General features: G+C 56.7%; 1 protein-coding gene across 5 annotated transcripts in view; it reads left to right on the top strand.

Annotated features, from left to right (window-relative positions):
• Nucleotides 1-18,961, top strand: part of EXD3 (exonuclease 3'-5' domain containing 3) — a 288,298-nt gene extending 269,337 nt beyond the window's left edge. For all 5 annotated transcript variants that reach the window (XM_027703343.1, XM_027703341.1, XM_027703340.1 and 2 more), the window contains 2 exons: nucleotides 8,798-8,891; nucleotides 18,072-18,961. In XM_027703343.1, the coding sequence (XP_027559144.1) occupies nucleotides 8,798-8,891; nucleotides 18,072-18,388 (411 nt within the window). In that variant the 3' untranslated portion in view covers nucleotides 18,389-18,961. The remainder of the gene's footprint in view (nucleotides 1-8,797; nucleotides 8,892-18,071) is intronic.
• Nucleotides 18,962-22,272: the final 3,311 nt, after the last annotated feature.

Below are 22,272 nucleotides of genomic sequence, written 5' to 3'. Positions count from 1 at the left end.
GGCCAGGCTTGAGAAGGGACCCCAGCACCTGGCAGCTCACCTGGTGACAGTGTCAGAGGGCTGTTCTGCGGCCCCAAGGATTAACTGTGATATGTGTGTGTTCCCGGCCCCTAAGCAGCTGGAGGCGAGGGGAGCCCGGTCTGCAGAGCTGCTCCCAGCTCCTTCCCTCCTGCCACAGCACACTATGAGCTAGGCAGGATGTCCTGGTGCCTCAGGTGATGCTGTCCTCTACCCGGAGGTCTGGCACGCTGACAAGGAAGGGCAGGTAGTGCTCTGATGGTATCTGGCTCCAGCTGGGGAAGGCAGTGGTCCCCTGGGGGCCTCTGCATAGCACCCCAGGCAGACTTGGGTTCCCAGATAAAAATAGAAGCTGAAACATGAGCCCAACTTCCCTGGTTCTGCCTCTGCCCGCACCCCCACATCCCCTTGGGCTGCTGCACTGGCCCGGGGCACGAGCCTGGGGCATCCACAGGGCTTCCCAGGGAAGGCAGAGGAGGGGGCAGTGGGATGCCTGGGGACCAGATGGCCATGGAGGAGCAGAGGCAGGCAGCCACCTGGCCAAGGGCATCCTCAGCCAACTTGTACAGGGCTGAAGACTATTCTGGGGAAAAGCAGAGAGCTGAGGGCACAGATTCTAGCCAGGCACAGGTCTGAGGGCTGAGCATGAGGCAGGGGGAGAAACCCCTGACATACGTTATACAGCTGGTCCCAGGACCTCAGCTGCCAGGGAAAGTCAGAAGGAGTGGGAATAAGGGTAGCTGTTGGTTTAATATGGAATAAAGACAATTTCCTAAAGCTTGTTCAGCCCCAGGAGCTGAGGATGGAGCCCCCAGCATGACTGGGAGAAGGTGCAGCAGCAGAGCTGAGGCTTCACATGCTGTGCTGGGGACACTGGGGATTCATGGGATCTGGGTCAGGCAGGAACCCAGCTTACAGCACGGCCAGTGAGCACCTGAGTGAGGCAGAGCAGTGCCTGGCTGTTAATGACCTGAGCGTGGGCTCCTCTGCGAGGAGAAAAGCTTCATCCCTTTGCAGTTTCCAGGACTCTGACTCTCACAGACAGAAAGTGTATTTCCATGACCTTTTCCATTTCTGGTGCCAAAATGTGATGTTCCTGAAGGTCTGGGGTAGCTTGGTAGCCAGAATTCCACCTGCATTTTAGTTTTGGGGTGAGACCCTTTTGAATATGAGCTGGCAGGACATGGTCCTTTGCTCTGTTTCCAGTGCTGGGTGATGCCAGAGCTTGGGTTGGGTTGTTTTCTCCAGCCCTCAGGTTCATCAGCCTCCAGCATCCTCTGTCCAAGAGCTGAGCTCTCACCTCCAGCTGGATAAAACAAAGTAGCTTGATAAAGAGGAACAGCAATGAGCTGCATTTCAGGGAGCTGGGCCAGTTAACCCTTCTCCTGCTGTGACACAGGCTCCCTTGGGATGGCTCAGGAGCAGACTGGAGCAGGAGGTGTGTGCCCTGGAGCAGCATAGCACAGCTTTGCACACTCAGGAGGGGTTAACCCTTACCCCAGGGTTAGATACAAAGCACATTTATAAGGCAGGAAGGTGCTGGCATAGGGCTGGAGGAGCAGAGGCACCACAGTCAAGAGGGTGGGAAGGGACAGCTCACACCCTGGCCCCGGCAGCTCCTGGCACAGAGCTCACCCTAAAGCCAAGGCTTCAGGGATGCTGTGTAACCTTGTTATGAGGCAGTTATTACTGGTTTGGCTTTGTTATTTAACTTGCTGTGAGCACTGGGAGCCTGTCCCAGAGCAGTATCCGGCTGTGCTGGGTGCTGTATAAACAGGGCTCGCGGCTACAGTGAAGGTTGGGTCAAGGGTGCTTTGGCAGCTTCAGCGTTTTGGAGGGGCTCAGCCCCCACCTCAGCAGCTCACAGCCCAGCTGGGAGGCAAAATGAACAAGTGAGACTTGAGATGACTGAGAGGCAGCTGGAGGGATCCGCCGGGGGATGTGCGTGGTGGGAGAGGGGTTGAGCATCGTTTTTTTTCCCCTGGGAAATTCAGCTTTGCATGTGGGTTTAGATGCAATGTCGGGTGAGATTCTCATCACTGCAAAGGCCTTGAGGTACTGAAAAGGGCTTTCAGTGTCACTGACTACCCACGGCAGTGATGGCGAGGCGGCAGCGGGATGGGGTTTGTGGTTGGGGACCTGCAGCGTCTGCACTTGAGGGAGCACATGTGTGAAAACCAGAGATCACACAGCCTGGGCCCATCCCTTGCTAGACGCCAAGCCCGCTCTGACAGCCTCCGTGTGTTATCCAGGGATGTGCTTGTGCTTCCTCTGCTCTTTTCCCATCCCTGCCCTTCTCCAGGGGAGCTGATGGACACCCTCCACAACCCAAAAGTTGTATCTTTGTTCAGAGCAGCTGCAAACTGGGAGGTGACGAGAAGGCAGTGGGAGCTGGGGTGTCCTGAAAGGGAGCCAGTGGGAGCTGGAGTACCTATGGAGCCTCTGGGGCTCGATCACCCTGACCTTCTGCTCTCACTATCTTCCCTGTCAGAGGAGCTCCACTAATCTGCCCGTTTCAACCTGTGGTTGGTGCTCCCAGACAAGCAAGGCCATTGTAGCTGTCAGGTGAGCCTTTCCCAGAGCTTATGCAAATGATACTAATTAAAGGCATTCTTATCTGTTCGATTTCCCACACCTTTTGCCTCGAGGGGGATAGAAAACTTCATGTTTTAATTCCGTATTTCGTGGCAGTTGGAAGGACTGCCTAGGGAAAGTGTTGGGAAATGCAGCAGGTCACTCCTGATGAGAAGAATTGGCTTATGCAAGTGTTGAAACACTTTATTATGCATGAGAAACCTTCCAGAAACAGATGACTAATAGCAAAGCGGGAGCAGAGAAAGCAGTGGGAACGCAGTACCAGGCTGGCATGGGATCCATGTCATCTTACCAGCTTAGCAAGGTTGGGCTAGGTCAGCACTTGCCTAAGAGACCTCTCAGAGTACCTGGCTGACAATGAGGGAAGTGATGTTAATGATTCAATAAACAGAGCCCTTCCCTCTTTGTGAACCAAAGTGCCCCTGGATGATGCCAGGATCCCACCAGCAGCTCTGTTTCTACTGGTAGCATGTTACTGAGCTCAGATGGCCGTAAAAATCCCAGTGCTGGATGTGCAGGCAGGTCTGGTGGAGGATGCCCAAGGTGCATCGGGAGCATCAAGGTGCAAGGTGATGTGGGAGCATCACAGACCCCCTCCCAGCATGTCTCTCGCCACGCTGCTGGCAGACAGGGCTGCCCTGGTGCTGGTGGTCTCTAAAGGCTGTTGTGTGCACCGAGAGCCTTTGCTCCCTTGAAGGACCAGGCTAACACACCTGAGCATCTCCTGTGCTGCTGCGGTGAGTTTGCTGGTATCCAAGGACAAACATGGAACCACTTGCAGCAGAACAGGAGCAGCAGTGTCTACCTTTATGATTCCCAGGTACTGGTAATCAGAAGATCAGTGAGAAAAGCTCTTGGCATAAAGGGAAAGGAAACAGCCCAGCCAGTTGCTCTCTGAAAATCCCCTTGGAGGGATGACTGTCCCCAGGGCTACACCCAGAGGTGGCCTTTGCACCCAGAGGGTGTGAGGAAGCTCCAGGGGGTTGAATTGCTGAGTTTCTGCTCTTTATGCAAGGACCTTGAAGGTGCTACAGGGCAGAGTGTTGTTGGAGGAAGAGGAGAGTGTCTGAAGGTCAAAGCTGTGCGTGCAGAGAGGAGAAGCTGGAAATGCTTGGGAAAAGTGTGAGAAAATAGACACGTGGGCAGATGAGCACAATCAGTTCCAGACCTGTGCTTGGCATCTGCTAAGTTGTTACCTGGTTTTCTTTCACTGCCCTTCCCACCACCTCCCACCTTTCTAGGCACTCACTGCTTTGGATGGTAGGCAGGAGGTCTGCAGAGGCAGATCCATCTACCTATGACTCCTGGGCTTGGAGGCTGCTTGTGGGCAGTCTGTGCTGAGCCTGGGCATCCTGCAATCTGGGGATGTTTCTAGTCTCGATAAGTCCCTGCAAGAAACTCTTGGATGCTCAAGGGCTGTGCTTTCACAACCAAAGTAAGAGTTGCAACCTCCATCCGGAGGAGTGGCCCTTTCACCAGATGATATCCATCTCAGAGAGGGAGAAAGAGGAGAGGGTAGGCGGTGAGTAGGAAAAGAGATATCACTGCAGGTGGCTGTTGAGTAGTCCTGTGATATGGCGAGCAGAAGACGCCCAAGGAATTGTCCTGACATGAGCTGCCCTGAGTTGCCCCAAAGAGTTCACACCGGGCACTGTTGTCCTTTAAAGCAGGTTTGATACACTGAGGATTTCCCAAGTCAGGAGCTCTCCAGGCAGAGGGTTGTGTCTCACAGGTAAAACCCCTGCCAAGGAGATCCCTTGGTGACGTTGGCCTATGACGTTTGTCAGCAGAGCAGGAGGAAGGAGTCCTCAGGCCCAGGGGCCATTTCTGGGATGGCTCCTCTGGGCAGAGCTCAGCATCACCAACTTCAGCTCAGCATCAGAGAACTTTGGAGATGTAGCTTTCAGGGATATCAGAGGAAGGAGCAAAACTGGCTCCAGTGCCGTCTGAACTGCTCATGTTCCACATGTTTTGGGTACCAGCCTATGGATGTCCACCCAAGCTCACAGGCCCAGCTTCAGCCAAGCTCACATTGGCTCCTGTGGCCCTTTTGGGTCCCAGAAGTTTGGCTCCTGTTATGTACTGGACTTGAGTTTTCTCTGAGCTTCTCAGCTCCCTGGGTGGAGGCTCGGAAAGAGGATGGGATGCTGAGATGGCTGCAGAGCTCCAGGCTGAAGCATCCAGTCCCTCGAGTCCTGGGAGTTTCGTGCGTCACTGCTGGTGAAATCCCCACCCAGGAGGGCTGGGAGAGGCAGGGATCATCCTAAACAAAAACAAGGCGCCGGCTGGGCTGCCAGCATTGCAAAAGGACATCTCACCTGCCTCGTCCTCCTCAGCGGCACAGGCAGGGAGAACCTCACTGCGGGGTGGCTCAGGCTGCTGGGGCTGCTGACAAGCACCTTGCTGGGCTCAGGGACCACAGATCCACACCAGCTCTCCTGCTGTGACACCACCACAGTCCCAGTCCAATGATATCACTGCTTCTAATCCCCGTGTCAGAGCTCTTGGTGGCAGCAGCACAGAGCAGGCTGGGCTGCAGTGTCCCTCTGGATGGTGGCCTGAGGTCCTAGGGCAGGAGCACGTGGATGTGGGGGGGGATGGTGCACCACACTGGGGTGCAGCACCTTGGTCAGGATGGACAGACAGGCACAGGGAGAGGGGACAATAATGAGGGGCTGCAGTAGGGACCACAGCTTCATCTGAGATGAGTTGCACCTGCTCCTCTTCCTTGCCGTGGACATGGCAAGCAGAGCCCAGGGAGGCCGGGGAGGTGTCACTGCCGTGCCCCTCTGCCCGGGGAACTTGAATTCGGCACCAGCCTCGCCGCCTCTCCTGCCGAGGGGGTCGGAGCGGGGCCGTGCTCGCCTGGCCGCGCTCACGCGAGCCGAGCAGGGCACAGCGCTGCCCGGGCAGGGGCTGATTCACACGGGGCGCTGGGGGCCGGGTGCCGTGGGAAAGCGCGCCCGCCAGGGCTCCCGAGCGCCGGGATTGCTTCAGCGGGGGTGCAGCCAAGACCCATTTCACAGAGGGCAGAGCAGATCTCGGCTGGGATTTACCAGTGACTAAGCATGTGCTGGCACGGGCTGCCCCAGCGTGAGAAAGGCAGGGCTGCTCCTCCTCCGAGGTGTGCCTGCTGCTGCCCGGACCCACCGCCCCGGGGGCACCGGGCACCCACCACGGCAGGGGCACTGGACACCCTGCTGTGCCACAAGGCCACTGTGCCACAAGGGCAGCGTTCTGAGTTCGGGGGGGGCTGCAGCCCCGCAGCTCGTCCCAAGCTGGATTCAGCCCTTGCTTTGCCCATGGCCCAGCACCTACACTGGCCATGTGGCCGGGCAGGATGGTGTGAGCAGAGCACCTGGCGTTCAGCCTGCCCAGCACATCGTCCCCAGGGCAGGGCTGGGACATGGGCAGAAGCTGCCACCCCCACCCTGAGCCAGGCACAGGGGCTGGGGGGACCCTGAGATGTTGCAGAGAAGCCGAACCCTTCTCTGTCAGGTCATGGCCCCTGCTCACAGCAATTGCACCCTCAGGCAGTGTTCCGAGGTGCCACCAGCTCCTGCTGACTCACCTCATGAAGATTTTTGGAGGCCACAACTAATCCTGCCATGGGAGATGTGTGGAAACCAAACCTTCCTGAGGAGGAACAGCCATCCCTTCCCCACAGAGAGGCTCCCCACTTCTCTAGCCTGAAAACAAAAGATATGCACAAAAAACTGCTCCACATCCCCAGGTTGTGACACAGAAACACAGAAGGCTGTGGGGAACTGTGTCCCTGGGCAGGAGCCAGGCATCAAGCCTGATGCCACCACTGATCCCTGCAAGGCCAGGCAGGGAGATGGGAAGAGGAGCTCAGCCCAGCCTATGGAGATGGCAGACTGCCCCACTCACTTCATCTCTTTTGGCTCATTTTGGCAAGACATTAAAAAAAATTAACTGCAATTTTTTTATTACAGCTAATTGGTGTTGCTGCTAAGTGGCTTATCTGGCTCCTGAGCTCACCCCATGTTTTTGGGAAGCTGAGGAGGGTGAAGGCCCAGAGGCTGGGAGATGGTGTGGGGCTGGAGCCTGGCGGCAAGGGCCTGGCAGCCCTGGCAAGGGGGGAATGCCAGGCTACCCCTGGGCTGCCAGGTGTCTCTGGCCCAGGGAGGTGGGCTGCCCCTAGTTCACAACAGTAATGAATTTTAGAGAAGCAGAGAAATTTGTCTGAGATCATTGTGCACCCAAGTGCAAGCCAGGAGCCCGTGCCTGGTAAGCTGGCACTGCTGCTCAAATGCCTGACAGGCTCCAAGCTGCCAGGGCTGGGCATCCTGGGGGATTTGGTGTGTGTGACAGAGGGCAGAGTAGCCCCTGCATGTCCTTGCCAGGCAGGGAGGGCTGGGGAGGAGGGTGCTGTTTGCTCTTGGGCCCCCGTTGTAGCATCTGGCTGGCAGCTCCATGGCCAGGTGGTTTGGGAGCTCTCTGAGAGCTTCTCACTCCCCAGTGCTGCCACTGTGCCCAGGATGTGCCATCCCACACCTCTCCAGGCTCAATGCCCCTCTCTGGCATGCAGCCCCCTCCCCATTGTCACTATCATGGCCAGTGAGGCCAGCACACGACCCACCACCTCTGCCTGCCTGCTGCAATCCCACAGGTCCCTGTGAGCCACACAAGGGTTTGGGTGCCTGTCAGGGGGTGACACCATAGCTCCAGCTCCAGCCCGTGCAAGCTGGGATGTCCTCAAGCCTCAAAGGGACCACCTGTCCCACAGCACCAGCACTGAGTCCGCCACTGAAGGTGACAGGGACTGGAATACGACTCTGGTGGCAGCATCATTAGGGTCTGTCCCATGGCTGTAGGTGACAACTGTCCTAAAAGGAGTCCATCTCTCTCTTTCCCTGCTCATCCTTGGATCTCTCTGTGCTCCTCTTCCCTATTTCTGAGCCATCTTTCAGGGTGGGTCTGGCCCAGCTGATGATTTGCTGGGCTGGAGCAGCGGGACCCTGGGGACCCAAGCCAGGCACGCTTTATGACCGAAAGGATGCAGAGCATGTGCTGGTTTTGTGGAGGCTGCCAGTGGGAATCACCTCCTGATACAGGGCAGAGCTGGGATATGGTGGCGAGTTTGTTTCCAAACAAAACATCCTGCCCCCATCGTCCTGTAGGCAGCTGTGTGGGAGCAGGGGCATCACTGCCCCGTGCACTGAACCTGGTGCTGCTCCAGCTGCAAATCAGCAGAACCGCTGCTGGCCCGTGCTGGGGCCTGCTTGGGAGCTTGAAAAACCTTTCTGATTTCAACAGGCTCTGGAGCAAAGCCCCAGGCAGGGAACTGATTTGTTCTGGTCAGCAAAGCTGCGCACCTCTCTCCTGGCTTGCCTTGAATGCAGCTTGCTGGGAATGCTTTGCCAGCAAAAAACAGCCCCTAAAACCAAACAGCTGATGAAAGGAGTTGTGGCACATCCCAGCATCCAGCTCCTGGCCCAGCAGGGATAGAAGAGGAGAGGGAAAGTGTTGGGGGGCTGGCTGCGATGCTCCCGGGGAGATTTAGCTGATCACTCTGAGTGCGTTCAGCTGCACCCTGTGCTCAGCCCAAGGCACTGTCTGTGGGTGCTCCTCAGCAGTGGGATTTGGAGATCTCCTTGGAGTCCAGCACCCAGCACATCCAGGCACTCAGAGACCTCTCTGGGTACCTTTTGGCAAACCAAAGGTGGAGTAGAAAATGTGACTCAGTGCTCACAGTGCTACAGCAGAGCCAGGCTGAGCCCAGCATGGAGCCAGCCAAGAGTCCAGTGTGTCTCAGGGTCCACAGCCATCCTCCCCATCTTCTGTCAGACAAGTGAGAACAAATCTTGAAGCCACAGCCCAGACTTATGAGTGTCTGCTTGATGCTTTAAGGCAGCCTCAGTTGCTGGTGTTTTCTGGCCAGGGAGTAAGAGTGGGCAGCAATACTCTCTGCCTGGCACGGAGACGTGGCTGAGCACCATACAGGTGGAGTGGCTCTGGAGAGGAGGTTCCTGGGGCTTGTGCCTGGTGCCCCTCTGTGCTCAGCGGGATAGGCCTTGCCCTGGTTTCCCCTGTAGAATGTGATGGCAGCTGCCCAACCTGTGCTGGGGGTGCCCAGTGTGGATTTGTGCTCTGGGCAGGCAGGAGGTGCCTGGGGAACACAGTTGCCATCTCACTGATCTCCACCTCTCTCTTCTCTCAGGTGTGCAACTGCGACAAGTACCTGAAGGTGTCCCGGGAGAGGATGAGGCAGCTGGTGGAGGGCAGCAGGCAGGCGTCGGAGGAGCACAGTGCAGGTAAGCTGGGAGTGATGCTCTGACCCCAACCCCCTCCCTGTGCCCTTGCCTGGGACTCACTGCCCTGGGCAGAGCAGGACCATTCCCCTGGGGCTGGAGGTTTCTCAGAAGGCAATCAGGTCCCCTGCCACCAACCTGCCACTGAGTGCAGGCCCGCAGAGCTCTTCCAACTCTGGTTCATGTCTCTACCCTTGCTGCCCTGTCCTGCCCCATGAGGCACGGGGTCGTGCACAGGATTGCCCAGCCTGGGGGGGTTGGTGACATGCAACAGTAGCTCAAGTGACAGCCTGAGGCCATCGCTACCTGAGCGTGTAAAACTCAGCCTGGGTGGTGAAATGCCTCCTGGCTGGAGCTGCTCAGGTGCCTTCCTCACCTGCCCAGCACCTCTTAAACTAGGTCAGGCTGCAGGGAGATGAGTCAGTGCTGCCTGCCCAGCCAGGCTCCAGCAGGCTCTGGGGATGGAAGGCTCCTCCATGCGTGCCCCAAGCTGTGCTGACCCACACACACTGCTTCCCAGAGGGAGACACATTTTGGTGGCAAATGACACCCACCCCAGGCACACCAGAACAGGAACATGCCCCTGTTGCTGCTTCAACCCGGCCTGGGCTCTGCCACCAGCCATTGTGTGCACCCCTTGCCATGCTTCAGTTTGCCCATCTGTTGACAGCAGAGAGCAGTGGGAAGCAGCGGCTGCTGGGCACTCCTGGCCAGCTGTGGCTTTGCTGGAAGCTGCATGTGTGGCTCTGGGGGTGAGGGACGTGGTGGAGCAGCTTTTCTCATGGTGCCAGCAGCCTGGGAGCGCTGCACCTCCCCAGAGGCTGGGACATCCTCCACGGTGGTTTCTCTGGTGAGGGCACTCACTGTGTGTGTACCCAGAGACCAGCTGGGCCAGTTCAGCCAGTTTTAGAGTATGGGAAATAGAAATGCTGTGGTTTGTGTTCAGCGTGTGAGTCGTTTCCCTTTCCCCATTCTGGATGGGGATGATGGAGCTGGGATAGTCCCACACAGCACTGTGGCTCCTCCACAGAGACTCTTCAGGGACCGCCTTGCTCTAACCTTTATACCCCCTCTGCAACACTCCGTGTCCCCATCAGGCCATGCAGCCTCTTGCTGGGTCCTCATGTCCCTGGGGGAGCCTCATGAGAAAGACCAGGTGGGACCCCTGTGCTGACCATGTCCAACATGACCTTATCAGGGAGCATCCTCCACCCTGGAGCAGTCAGGGACAGGGACAGAAGGTGCCACAGCATCCCTAGAGGGTTGGTGGAGACATAAAGTAGAAGCCGTGATTCCTGGGCAGGTGGGCACAGTGGAGCAGTGGCACCCACTGAAAGTGAAAACCCCTGGGGCCTTGCCAGCAGGGTCTGCTGTGCCCTGGGGCTCTTGCCACCCAAGGGTTTCCATTTCTATTTGGATTTTGCTCCGAGCTGCTGGGATGGTGAGCATCAGTGTGAGCTTGACTAGGTTGTCCCCAAATGTCCCACTTTGGGTCAAATTTTGTGAAAGAGAAGGCTGTGCTGACAATGTCCTGCTATCACTTGGTAGGGACAGTGGTGGCAGTGGGACAGCCTGGGCAGCCACAGAAGACCATAAGGAAAATCTCAGTTGTTCCCTGATTTACTTTACATTTTCCTTCTGGAGGGGTTGGTGGCAGGGACCTGCTCTGCCCCCAGTTGTGGCTCAACACATGGTGTAGGGAGTTCAGCACCCACAGCCCACATCAGAACTGGCCCCTGTCCCATGACTCCAGCCTAGGCCATGTCATCTCCATCATGTCACTGCACATGGATTAACCCCCAGACCATGGCCAGCTGCTGCTGCTTGAAAGGTAAGAAAATGCTTTTCCCTGCTCCTGCTTCCAGGCAAGAAGGGATCCTCCTCTTATGGGGAGGAGCCTATGGGTGCTGGGGCAGATGGGTGATGGGGATGGATCCTGCAGGACCACCCCTCAACACAAGCCTACGGCTAGCCCAGATGCTCTGGAGTCCTGGAGTCCATCTGCAGCCAACCTCAGGCCAGTGCTGCTCAGTTAGGCTCCTGGATTTTTATAACAGGGCTTCCAAATGAGGAAGGGCCAATTATTCATCCTGTATTAGCTCACTTTTACTTGGACCTAGGGCTTTCAGAGGTTTTAGGGAACATTTTCCCTGACATAGCCACAGTTTCCCTGCATGAGGGCTTTGATGGAAGGGCTAGAAATCAGGCCCTGATAGCTTTGTCGTGTGATGCCTTTTTTCCCAGTGGGATGCTCTGAGCACCCCGGGTGCCTGGAGCAGACTGGAGCTGGGACAGAGAGAGGAGCAGGGCTGTGGGTCACCACAGGGCACAGGCAAGACCTCACTGGAGGCATTGACAGCGTGTGGCTCCTGAATGACCCAGAGGGATGGGCTGTGTCACAGGCTCTTGTCTGGCATGGGGAAGCTTCTTGCTTAGTCAGTGCGGTAAAAGCAGCTGGCACAGGGCCCCAGTGCTTGAGGGGTGCTCTGCCAGATGAAGTCTGGTCCCTGGGAAAGGCGAGGATGTAGCACATTCCATCGGATTGGGATTCACCAGAGGAGGCTACTTTAATTGTAAAATCCCCCCTTGCCATCTAAAACGTGCTGCAAAAGATGAAAACAATTGGTCCTGCTTTCCTTGGGTCTGTGCTGCTAGGCAGGCACAGCAGAGCCTCTGCTCCCTGCTGGAGAGTGGCCAGGGGTGCTCAGGGACACTCGCCCATGCTGGCTGAGCACCCTCCCTGACCAGCTGCCAGAGCTGGTTCTGGAGACCGGTGAGATCTGCATTACCCAGCTTCTCCTCCAACACCACATCCCACAGGTGCAGGATACGTCCCAGACAGCCCCATTGGTGGCTGGAGGAGCAGCCAGGGTGTCCCTGCACTGGGTGCCAGGATGGTGTTGGGCAGCTCGAGCACTCACCTTGCCCCTGCCAGCCTGAGCAGTGACTTGGGGTTTCTTTCCCATCTCACCCTCAGCTCCACTACCAGCCTGGGGAAAAGTGGGCAGAGACAGCACAGGGCAGGCAGGAAGAAGAGTTGCAGAACATGGTGCGGGAAAGGCTGTGCAGCAGCTCCCAGCCAGGGTGACACCAGGAGAGTGCCAAGTCCCTCCTCTACAGCCACCACACTGAGACAGCTGAGGGCTGGTGGGACCTGCTGCCCTTAGCCAGGTGCTCAGCGGGAAGAGCCCACTACACGTCCACAGCCTTAAGGCTGGGTGCAATTTTTTTCCTGCCATGATTCCCTGATCTACAACATTTGGCTTTTCTGTGAGCATCACATTCACCTTATTGCCATGTGGGAAGGGCAGGAGGTTCCTGTGCTTTCCCAGGAGCACTCTCACACCCATGGAGCCTCACTGCCTTATACCAGACATGGTGTGTGGGAGAGGTCAAGGCACACCCAATGTCTCAGGTTGCTCTGAACACTTCTGCAGGGAAAGGGATAGATTCCTGGAGGGTTGCACTGCTGGATCCCAGGGGGTCCCCAGCCCTTTTGCCCTCAGTCCAGGCAACCCCATACAATTAAGCTGTCTTTTCTCCAGGGCACAGCAGGATGATGGGAGCATCCTCATGTCCCCAGGTGGGACAGGGATGGGACTGGGAGCTGCAGTGGCAAGACCAGCCAGAAACACCGCCCAGATGGGTTGTGCTCTGCCAGCTTCCCCTCTTCAGCAGAATTTCATTTGCTCATGTGGAAAATCACAGCTGAGCTGGAGACCCAGTGACATTGTCATGGCTGCAGGTTTGCAGAGCTCTGCTGTGCCTGCTGACAGGGGCACTGTGCCCAGCACACCCTGGGAAGGACCTGGGAGCCATTCGGAGCAGGACCGTTGCTGCTGCCTGGCACTGGCTGCAGGAGCTGGCAGGGTTCTCTCCCACGGCGGCACTGGGAGATGAGAGCAACTGAAGGTGCCTCTTGCTTGAGCTCATCCTCCCTCCTCCGCCCTGGAAACATCTTAAGATCATGGCCAGGTTGCTGCAGCCCAGGTTGCACAATCCCGGGTCCTTTGTCCTTTGTTTATCTGTCTTATCGAGGAGGAAAAGATAACCAGGCATCTTCAGTGCCCTGCAATCAGCACATTTCTCAGGCTCGTAACTCCTCTTATCAGGCTGATCTCTCACCACGGCTGAGGTTTCCCATGCACCTTTGTACTCCAAGAATGCTCTCAGGTCTGCTTCAGCCCTGTGCAAAGCCTGGACGCTGTGAGCTTTCTCCCAAACACCCCAGCCCAGGCTGAGGCCGAGCCCCCCAGGCAGTTGCGATGGTGCTGGGTGCGGCGGGCGCAGGGCTCAGTGCTGGCACAGGTCTGCCAGACCCACGGCCTCTCCGGAGGCAGCTGGAGCTGCCAGGTCCTCACCTGAGCCAGCTGGGACAGGCACATGGCCCCTCGTCCCAAGGCCTTGGTTCAGGCTGGGTTGACACAGAGGGACCTGGGCAAGAAACAGGGCCTGAGGAGCAAGATTTTGGGCAGAAGCACTTGGCACCTGATATGGTTTGAAGCTGACTCCCTGCCAAGTCTCCAAACCTTACCACAAGAAGTCCCCACCCCACCCCAAACCAAGGGAGAAGAGGGAGGAAAAAAACAACCGAGAAAAACCAAAACGAGAGAGACAGCTAAAGCAATATATAAATATATTTACACTTATATACAATTGAAATATATATACAATTTCTCAAGGAAAAGGGAAAGGGGAAGGGAAGAACAAAAACCAAAATAAAATATATATATATATATCCCAATCAATAGCCCAAGGTCTATCAACTAAAAGAATTAGCAAAGAATATCTTACTACTCTCCTTGGGACAAGGGAGAGTCCCGCTGGAGCGACTGCCGGCAGCCTCCGCCTCCCAAGGTCGACAAGGCCTTCCCAGGCCTCACTCCCCAACCCGACAGACTCAACACAGGGAGATCTGCACCTCCAAAGCCGCCGGAAGGAAAGAGAGTGAAGGCCTTTCCTCCCTCCTTCTTATACCCCAGCTTACGTAAAAATTGTAGGGAATATCGGGTAAATCTGGGCACTTCCTTGGTTACAAACTGGTCACCAAGGAAGGCCTAGGCCAAACTACCACACACCCCTGGGAAGTTGGGCTTACCAGCCAGCACCCTGACACTGAAACCCTGGGGGTGCCCAGGGCTCACACATGTGGGGACGGGTTGTTTCCAGCCAAATCAGGGCTGTGTGGGCTGGGAAAGGGAAATGGGCACTGGTTCAAAGGTCTGCCCTGATCCTGCTCTGTCCCAGCTTTCCAGGCCCTGCTGTTCCCCCCCATCCTGCCCTGAGGGGTCCCAGTGCTGACCCAGCACTCTGGCATTGCAGCCAACAGAATAGGTTGTAGAGACTACAGGTCACCATGTCACCATCACAGAGGCCTTTCAGTGTGACCCCCACAGTGCTAAGGGACTCTCTGTGGGTGGGGGTGTGCATCCCCCCGTCCCTGCCATGTCCCTCCCATTGGGCTCAGCCCCCATCCATGGGCAGGACCTCACAATGGGGCACATGGAGCTGTGACTCCTGCCCTGTCCCTGCCTTGAGACAAGTCACTTTGCCCCTCACAGCCTGCCTGTGGCAATAGTTCAGGGTTCATGTGGGACCACCAGAGTGACGACCTGCAGCCGTGGGGTCTGGGGTGCTGGTTGCTGCTGTGCCCTTGGGGCTCTGTGTCCACTGGGGTGAAGGGATTGTGGGTTCCCAGGCACTAGAGCCCATGCAGTGCCCAGAGTGTGAGATGTGCCTTTGGCGGGGCTCTGCCCCACTGTCTTGGTGCTGGTGGCTGGGGACTGAAGGAAGAGGATCCATTCCAGGCCAGAGGGCTCTTGTTGCACCCAAGCTTGTGGAGCGTGGGGCCGCCCGGCTCTGGGGCACATGGCAATAGCTTGAGCACAAAGCAGGCTGCTGCAGAGGTGAGATCCCACTACTGAAGGTGGCCTTGCTCAGCCCGGGGTGTGTTGTCCTTGCTCATCCCTGATGCAGAAATACTGTGTGCCCCTGATGCAGGAATGGGATTAATTCCCATGGGCAAGCAGGGGTGGTGGGTGGGAGGTGGCAGTGTGAGTGGGCAGCACGTGCTAGGCCAGGAGGAGATGGCTCTTGTGCTGAGCAGATCTGCCTGGTTATGGACAGTGCTCGGGGATAAGGATGATCCTTGCTGCCCATGGAGCTCTGCAGCACTAACACATGTGGGTGCTCAGCCCCAGGGTGCTGGGGGGCTGCAGGGCTCAGCCCCCCATCCGGGTTCTGTCATCCCCGGGGTGACCTAAGCAAGAGGCAAAGGGGTTTTTATTTTCAAGATGTTTTATAATGGGATTATTAGTTCCCAAGAGGTGTTTCGAATCGATTTGGTAAGGAATGGCTTTCCTTTCTCCTCCACGGGTATGCAGTGGGAATCCAGCCTTTGGTGTGAACCTCAGAGAGCTCTGGAAGCTGGGGATCTGACAAACTCCCTGCAGCCCCATGCACCCCACACATGCCGTCTGCTCCATCTCCATCGTAACTCCAGGGTGTGCAGCAACCAGGCGAGCCTGGCTGCAGCTCCGGGGAGCCGCAACTCCTCCAGGGAGGGCTCTGCCTGTCTCACAGGGGAGAAAAAAAACTTCTTTCAAAAAATCCCCCCTTTCTCCAGGAACCCCTGTTTTTCTTGGGGGTCCAACCTTTTCTTTTCCCAGTGCAGTTTTCCCATGTGCCCGGCTGGTATCCTGTGCCTGGTGCCTGGTGGCCCTTTAACCACGGCAGTGAGGGGAGTGCAGGCATCTTCAAAAGCCCTGGGAAGAATTTGGTGGGAGGGGGAGAAGGGGTTTTACAAGCTCCCATTCAGAAATGGTCACTTTGAAGTGATGTAGCATTCTCAACCCTTTGAAGAGCCACAATTAGGAGGGGGCTGGTGCAAGCAAAGGCAGAATACGGGGTGACCATCACAGCCTTTCTCTCCCCAGGCTTTTAAGGGATGAACTTTCCCTCCCTGCCTGCCTTTTTCCCACGAGCCCAGGAGGGTGGGATTGGGGTGTTTGGGGAGCTGGAGGTTTCTCACCCCCCCGTGCAGGGAAGAAGGGGTCTGCCATTGGCTTTGCCCACCAGCAGCAGGGCAGCAGAGGGAGCATGTTGGAAGGGAGAGCAAATTGCTCAGGACCCCTGCAGGCACACAGAGTGTTGGTGTTCCAGTGCTGTGTCCTGGCCGGGGAATTCTTTAGGCTCCATGATGAGGAAAGTTGTTGTCCAGGGGTGCTTAGTGCTGGCAGCATCATTTCTCTTATGGTTGGATCTAAAAGTCTCACCCAAGGCTGATGTCCCTCCCTCCAGGATCATGTGCTCGAGAGCGGGGACAATGAGAGAAAAGGGTGCTCAGGCAGAGGCCACCCCATGTCACCATGTAGCACAGGGCAGAGGGAGGTAGGAATGGGGCGAGGACAGAGCCCCTGCTCCTGCCGTGGGGATCTGCCATCCACTGACAGGCTTTGTCCTAGAGGAATCCCTGGGAAATGGGCTCCTCCTCTGTGTACCTGTTCCAGCTGTGTCAGGAATCTCCCAAGAGCAGCCTGGGTGCTTCACCACTTGCCAGAAATTGGAGAAAATGGGAAATCAAGGTCACTGTTTTCCCTCTAAGGATGGATGCCACTTCACGTCTGAAGCAGATGCAGGAGATGAAGGAAAGGCCCATCTACAAGTGGGGCCATGGGGCACTTGCCCAGGCCACAGCGATAGTGAGCCTGACTCTTGCCCAGTGGCTGGGATGGAGCTTGGGGCTGCTTCCCCTTGTGCTGTGGCAGCAGATCAAAAACTTGTGCCACTCATGAGTGGCGTGGTGGTGCAGGGCTGGTCTGCAAATCCACCCTGAGAACATCTCCAGTGACAGCCGTGACCCTGAGGGTGGCTGTCTTCTGGGAAACAGGGGTGACTGTGTCCCACCAGCTCCATCTGGTCACCTCCTCTGGGGAGGTGTGGAAGGGCTGGGGGAGCTTCAGGGAGCACCCCTGAACCAGGGGCTGGTGTGAACTGAGCTTTCCACACCCCTTCTGGGCTGCAGCTCTTTCTGCTCCAGTAGTGGTGGGTCCAGACCCTTCTGGACAGCCATGGATGGGGTGGCTCTGCCAAGATGAGATGGCCATTTCAGGGTTGTCTGCAGCCTTACTTTCCCCCACGATAATCCCCAGCATACCCCAAACTCCTGACAGCTTTGAGATGCAGGGAAAAGTCAACCAGGAATGCTGGTGTCCCTCTCTGTCCCAGGTGGCTCCCAATAGGGTCCCTGTGATCCTGGAAAGGGCAGGCTGGACACCCCAGAGGTGGCGCTGGAGTGATGCAGGATGCCCTTTGTTGTCTTAATTGGTGCCTTGGCAGGACAGTCTCCCCCTGCCAAAACTGAGTCATCCCACAGCAATAACTGCAGCCTGTCCCCAGCTGCCAGGCGTCCTGATGGATGGGAGGCAGCTCAGCCCTCAGCTTCTGCTGCCCAGATCCAGTGACTTGCTGTGTCCCTGCCGCGGGCGTGAGAGCTGCACCGAGCTCCAAAGCTGCCGGGGGAGGTGTGGTACTGGGTGTGCCATGGCAATGATCCCCCCATGCTGGGGGCATGCAGGAACAGCTCATGGGACATGGCCCCACATCACACCCCACGGTGTCCCTTGTGGGACACCCCACGGTGGTGTGTTTGTGGTGGGAGATGGGGGGTCACATATGGGAGATGAGGAATGAGGCCACACATACCCCAAGGCATCGTGTCCATGAGCAGGTCAGGAGAGTCGTGGGTGTCATGAACAGCACAGACAGCTGGGAATGATGGTGATGGTTTAATTTAAACAGCAGTAAGGGCTTCCCTTGCTATTGGTTGTCCCATAACACAGCCATGGGTGGAGGGCCCAGCCCAGCTTGGAGAACAGCCCTGCCTGACCTGTGACAGGGAGGAAAAACCATTGCACCCAGTACAGCAGCAGCACTGGTGCAGTTACCAAGACTGGAACAGATCCCAGGACATGGCAGAGGTGCCACGCTCAGGGCAGGCAGTTGGTGGATGCTGGTGACCACCTTCTCCCAAATTCATGGGATGCTTCTCCTTGGGATGCGGGGTAGAGCCTGGACCCCCTGCAGGTATGATGGGCCCCTCACAAGGGTCGCTCACATGGATGAACACAGACTCTGCTAATCACAGCAGTGGCTGATGTTATGTGCTGTCTGCTCTCTCCACAGTGTGCCCAGGGAGTCAGCTGTGCGATGTCACCGTGCCAGCCCGTGACACAGCCCAGCCCAGCTGCACCGCGCACAGAGAGCAGCCAGAGGGGCTGGAGCAGCGTGGGGCAGATGCAGTGCTGGGGGGAGGCACAGTCCTGCAGGTCGGTGCCATCCCCCCTGGGGTGCTGGACAGAGCCGAGCTCACTGACTTCTACTGCTGCTCCTGCTGTGGGAAGGTGTTTTGGGAGGGGTCCCATTTTGGACGTGTCGTCTCCCAGTTTCGGGATGTTCTTGTGGCCTCGGGGGATGCACAAAGCATCTATGAGCTGAGCTGAGGGGGGATGCAGGGGCTTGACAGCGGGACAGGGAACTACCCAAGGAACCTCAGTGAATTTTGGGCCATGGGTTTGCAGTAAGAGGCTGGAAGCAGGGGGGCTCTTGTTTTGGGATCCACCATGGAGCACTGTCACAGTTGCACTAATGGTTTGCAACAGCCAAAAAACACATGGCCTCCATGAGATCATTAAAGCAGAGGTAGCCAGGGAGTGAACCCTTTGCTTTATTTCTGCTCCTCTCCAGGCTGGGCATGGCAAGAGGGTGGCAGAGCTCTCCAAACCAAAATCACCACCTCAGTGGTGACCCCATGGCACCCTTGCCCCAGTGCCCCTCTACCTGGTCACTCATGGTGGGGACCCAGGAGCTGCGTCCCCAACAGCAGCACAGGGGAGAGCATTTCCAGTGCCTGGAGTGCTCCCAGCCTGTGGGACATGTGCCACACCACAACCAGCATCCTGCTCACCCTGATCCTGCTCTCCCAGCATTCCTCAGAGGCAATCAGTAGGTGCAGGAGTCTGGGGGGGGGCTGAGCACTTCTGAGCTCAGGGAAATCTCTGGGTGCACCATGATGCCCACTGGCATCCACATCCGCCTGTGCTGGGATCTGAGATGCCCGAGCAGGGCCGGGCTGGTCCTGGGGGGTCCCAGTGGTGCCAAAGGTACAACCACCTGCCTCCCTGGGGTGGTCCCTCAGGACACCCACGTGCCCGAGGCTCTGTGTGGAGTGCACAGGACTGGCAGTGAGGCGTGCAGTCCCACCACCTCCAGCAACCAGTGTCACTGGTGGGACTGGCCAGCAGCCAGAGGAGGCTGCACAAGCTGTGGAGATCCCAGGAGAGGCGAGGAGTCCAGGCAGGCCTGTCCAAAGCTCCAGGCACTTCTGTTGGGTGCCTCCAGATCCAGGGCCAGGCTCACACCACTTCACCCTGCAATGGAGGAGTGTTTGCAAAACTTCCCTTCTAATCCAAGTTAACTTCCAGGCCCTGCTGTTATTGCTGAGAGGGCCCGAGGAGCTCTTGGCTGAGGTGTGACATTTTTGGTCCAGGGAAGCACCTGCACTGCAGGACTCACTTTCTCTCTTCCAGAGCTCCTGGCCACACAGTGCCAGGGGGTCCTTCCCCCTGCAAGGGACATCTCACCCTCCAGCTCAACACTTTAACAAAAAAACATAATTTTTCCACTTTGGATATCCCTCTTTCCACAAGACCCTGTCTGAGCATTAATTAAGTGACCCTGAAATGTGACTGTACCTACACTGTGCCCATCCTCACTCCCTAGTGGTCCTAGGTGAGTCCTGACCATGGACATGACCCTCTCGTGACACTTTCCATGGCCACAGTGTGTCATTTTGCCCCTGTTTCCATCAGAAGATGGCAGATAACCCCTGTGGCCATCCCACTGTCTCCATCTACCTCACAGCCCTGCCACAGCCACCCACTGCCCCTTGATTGCTGCCATGGAGCTTCATCCCTGTCAAGTGGAAGCATAAAATAACAGCATCTCCTTCACCAGTGATGAACAAAGTCGAGGTGGACACCAGTGTCACCGTGACAGAGGGGCTGTCCCCACCTCAGCATGCACCACTGGCCCTACACATGAAAGGTTTGGACCCATTTTGGGAGGACAGGGATGCTAAGCCTGGCCCCTTCCCATTTGGATGCACAGGGGTGAGAGTCAGCTACAAGATCTGTGTTTCCCAGGAGATTTGGGGGGGATTATTCCCTCTTTCCCTACACTTGGATGGCAGAACTTGGAGAGAAAGCCTCCTTCATGGCTGAGAATCACCATCATCATCATCATCATCATCACAGCAGTGTCTGCCAGGGAGTGGTCATGTGCCAGCAAGAGCCCCAGCCTCAGCCACTGCTCTGCCCATGGAGTGACAGACATGGGGATCACACCGCCTGCTGCCAAGGCTTTGGCTGTGTGGGGGTGCTGGGTTTGAGGAATTTCTTAAAAGGCTCCATCTGCTCTCCTCTCATTTTCCTCTCCTCTCCTCTCCTTCCCATACAGTCACAGACAGGGAAGGTCATGTCTGTTCCCTCTGATCCCCTGGCCCTGGGGTAGGGTCTGGCCCTGTGGAGCCCCCACAGCCCAGCCTTGCTGTGGCACTGCCCAGGTGCCCCAGGACCATTCATTATCCCAGGCCAGTGGGTGCCCAGCACTGGAGCTCACCAGCCAAAACCAGTCTTTGAGCAAAACCTTCCCTCACCACCACCTTCATCTCTCCTTTCCTATCTCTCTTGATTTATGTTGGAGATGGCTGCTGCTCCTAGAGATGGGCAGAAGAAAAAGAGGGATTTTCCCACTTGACTGGAGGCTCCTGGACCCTGGCACACCTTCCTGAATGTGCACTGACACCTCCAGCCACGGGGATTATTTCTCCTAATGGGATTAAAATGCCTACTGCTCATCTTGTCCTCCATGGCTGTCATTGTTCCATCCACTCTTTCCATTTTTTTTGTCTTCTCAGCTGTCTACATTTTTTGTACATAATCTTGAAGCAATTGTCTTTCACTTCCTGGTTTTCCAGCCCTGTGCTCTCTCTTGGTGTTAATATGTTTTTCTTAATTCCCTCTTCATCTAAAATGGAAATTTCCTCTTCAATTTTACCCCCAGGTCATTTTTATCATGTTTCTGGTGCAACAGCTTTGGGCCAGGCAGTGACAGCAGGGGACAAACTGGCACCATCTCATGTACCTGGCCTGGTGTGCTGGCAACTGCTTGTGAGCCTTCTGGTCCTGGAAAACTGGCACATGGAGGGACCAAATATCTGCTTTGTTGGTGATGTTACAGTTGGCTGGAGACACAGACCCTGGGTTTATGTGCCTTGGGCCAACCTCCGCACCTCTGGGCCACAATTACCTTGTCCTGAGCCATCAGGGTGAGCTCCAGGACTGAATCCCGTGTGAAAGCAAAGCTTTGGCACTAGGAAAGAGCACTCATGGTAACAGGTTTTCTGCCTCTATGTCACGGGCAGATGTTTACAAATTGTCCCCAATTCCTAATGGCAGCATGGGGCAGCTGAGGTCCCTCTGGCCTGAGTTGTATTTGGTGCTGTGACAGGACAGTGGCCTTGCTTGGGCATGGACATGCTTGGATGGAGCTGCTCCCAGTATGCCAGCTGTAATCTCAGCAGTATGGGCCATGGCATGTGTTCTCATCCATCCGTGCCACCGACTCTGAAGCTCTCCATCTCTGCATCTCTCCATCCCTCTGTCCCTCCCCATCCCAGCTCAGGGGCCCAAAGGCTGCCTGAGGCTGCCAGTACAGTGTTCTCCTTTAAGCCCTTCCCAGATTCCTCTAGTGTCCAGGCTGGGTGGCAGGAGCACATGGGATCCCTGCTGAGGAATCCTCAGCACCCACCTGAGGCAGCCACTGCCCCATGACTGCAGGTGCTGTATCTGGCCGCTCAAGGACATCCTGCCACTCTCAGCCTTGGGCTGGTGCTCTGGCTCTGGGAGTTTGTCCCTGTGTGTCCAGGTGATCTGTTCAATGCCTGGAAGCAGCATGTTCTTAGGTTCAGGTTCAGAACCCTTGATGCTCTGCCAAACGTTGGCTCCTCCAGGGCATAGGCCACCTTCTTCCTGGATGCCACTGGAGTTGCCATGTCCTTATGGACCACCAAACCCCCAGCTCCCTGGAGCATATGGGGACCTTAAAGAGTGTCCTATGAGCAGGGGGTGAATGAGGCTCGTGCTTTGCCAGCAGCCCCTCTATGCCAGCCACCGGTGAGAGGTGCCAGTGGGGTCACTGCAGCCGGTGAGCGTGGGACTGCCCACACCAGAGACTGGGCTGCCCGGCCCCCTGGGCTCCACACAGACTCAGCCATGTGTCAGCATCCTGCTTCTTCAGGAGTTGCTCTGGGATGGCAGAAACTGGG

Source organism: Neopelma chrysocephalum, unplaced genomic scaffold (genome assembly GCF_003984885.1).
Source record: "Neopelma chrysocephalum unplaced genomic scaffold, ASM398488v2 Primary Assembly neopelma1_226, whole genome shotgun sequence".
NCBI lineage: Eukaryota > Metazoa > Chordata > Aves > Passeriformes > Pipridae > Neopelma > Neopelma chrysocephalum.
Note: the sequence above shows the minus strand (reverse complement) of the source record. Positions and strands in the feature narration are given on the sequence as shown.